The sequence below is a fragment of the Nestor notabilis genome, unplaced genomic scaffold, assembly GCF_000696875.1.
Source record: "Nestor notabilis isolate BGI_N333 unplaced genomic scaffold, ASM69687v1 scaffold16350, whole genome shotgun sequence".
Lineage (NCBI taxonomy): Eukaryota > Metazoa > Chordata > Aves > Psittaciformes > Psittacidae > Nestor > Nestor notabilis.
The window spans coordinates 35,881-36,886 of NW_009911339.1; the positions used below are offsets into that span (position 1 = coordinate 35,881).

At 39.8% G+C, this 1,006-nt stretch overlaps 1 protein-coding gene across 1 annotated transcript in view; it reads left to right on the forward strand.

Annotated features, from left to right (window-relative positions):
• Positions 1-257: 257 nt before the first annotated feature.
• PNPLA1 (patatin-like phospholipase domain containing 1) overlaps positions 258-1,006 on the forward strand; it is a gene marked incomplete at its 5' end in the record, with an annotated part of 3,142 nt that continues 2,393 nt past the window's right edge. Inside the window, one exon of the mRNA XM_010014123.1 lies at positions 258-397. Within this exon, the coding sequence (XP_010012425.1) occupies positions 258-397 (140 nt within the window). The remainder of the gene's footprint in view (positions 398-1,006) is intronic.

The following is a 1,006-nucleotide window of genomic DNA, read 5'->3' on the forward strand; positions in this document are numbered from 1 at the left end:
TGAGTGGCCTTAGGAATTAAGGTATCACGTCATCCCCTTCTGCCCACTGTTTCACTGGAGGAGTAGCTTAGAGATCAGAGAGATATAAGACAGCAAAAGGAAGCAGGGTGGGAAAAGCTGCAGCAAAGTATAGAAAAAAGCCCTCCAAACCTGTTCTGGACAACAGCTTTCTTGTGGCTTGAGTGCCTGGTGTTAGCAGAGGGGATGAAGAGAAAGGAGAATAAGAGACCTTTCTCTCTCCTGTTTCGAGGCTGCAGTACTTTGCTAATCTATGAAGCTGGAGTGGTGGCTGCTTTGAAGAAATTGTCACCCAACATACTGGAATCTGCATCCAAGGTCTATGGGTCTTCTTCAGGGTCACTTATAGCTACCTTTGGGTTGTGTGGCTGTGATATAGGTAAGGGCTCTGCACTTCTATTTATTCTTCTGTGTTTAAAGAGATCAAATGTCTGGAAACTTTGGAACTGCAAAAGATTTGGGTTGGGTTTTTTTTTAAATTATCCTTTATTAGTGTTTAATTCCTCAGAATTTTAACTCATTGATTTCTTTGAGAGTGGAAAATGTGGATGATTAACCCCTGAGAAAATAGACTGGATAGAGATATTAAATAAGTCATTGCATCTTATTAACTTGAATTAATGGTAAGCATTTAATATAAGAAACAGAAGTGCCCTCCCTAATAAGGCATTTGGGGTTGTTGGTAGATTCCAAAACACAGAGGGGAAAGAAAATGCATAAAGGGGCATAAATGCAGAGCCAAGAGGAGGAAGAATGACTGAGATTCCCATCAAATTTCTCCCATATTGACAAAAAACTTTTAAGATGTCTTATGAAGGAAATGGGTAGAAATAGGAAAAGATAAAATGCTTCTGCTTCTTGCAGTATTGAAGGACCTTGGAAAACCTTGGTCCACTCATGAGAGCTTCAGTCCTAATGGAAATAATGGCTTTTTATGAGCATTTACTAGCATAGAATCCCAAACTGGTTTGTGTTGGAAAGCGACCTT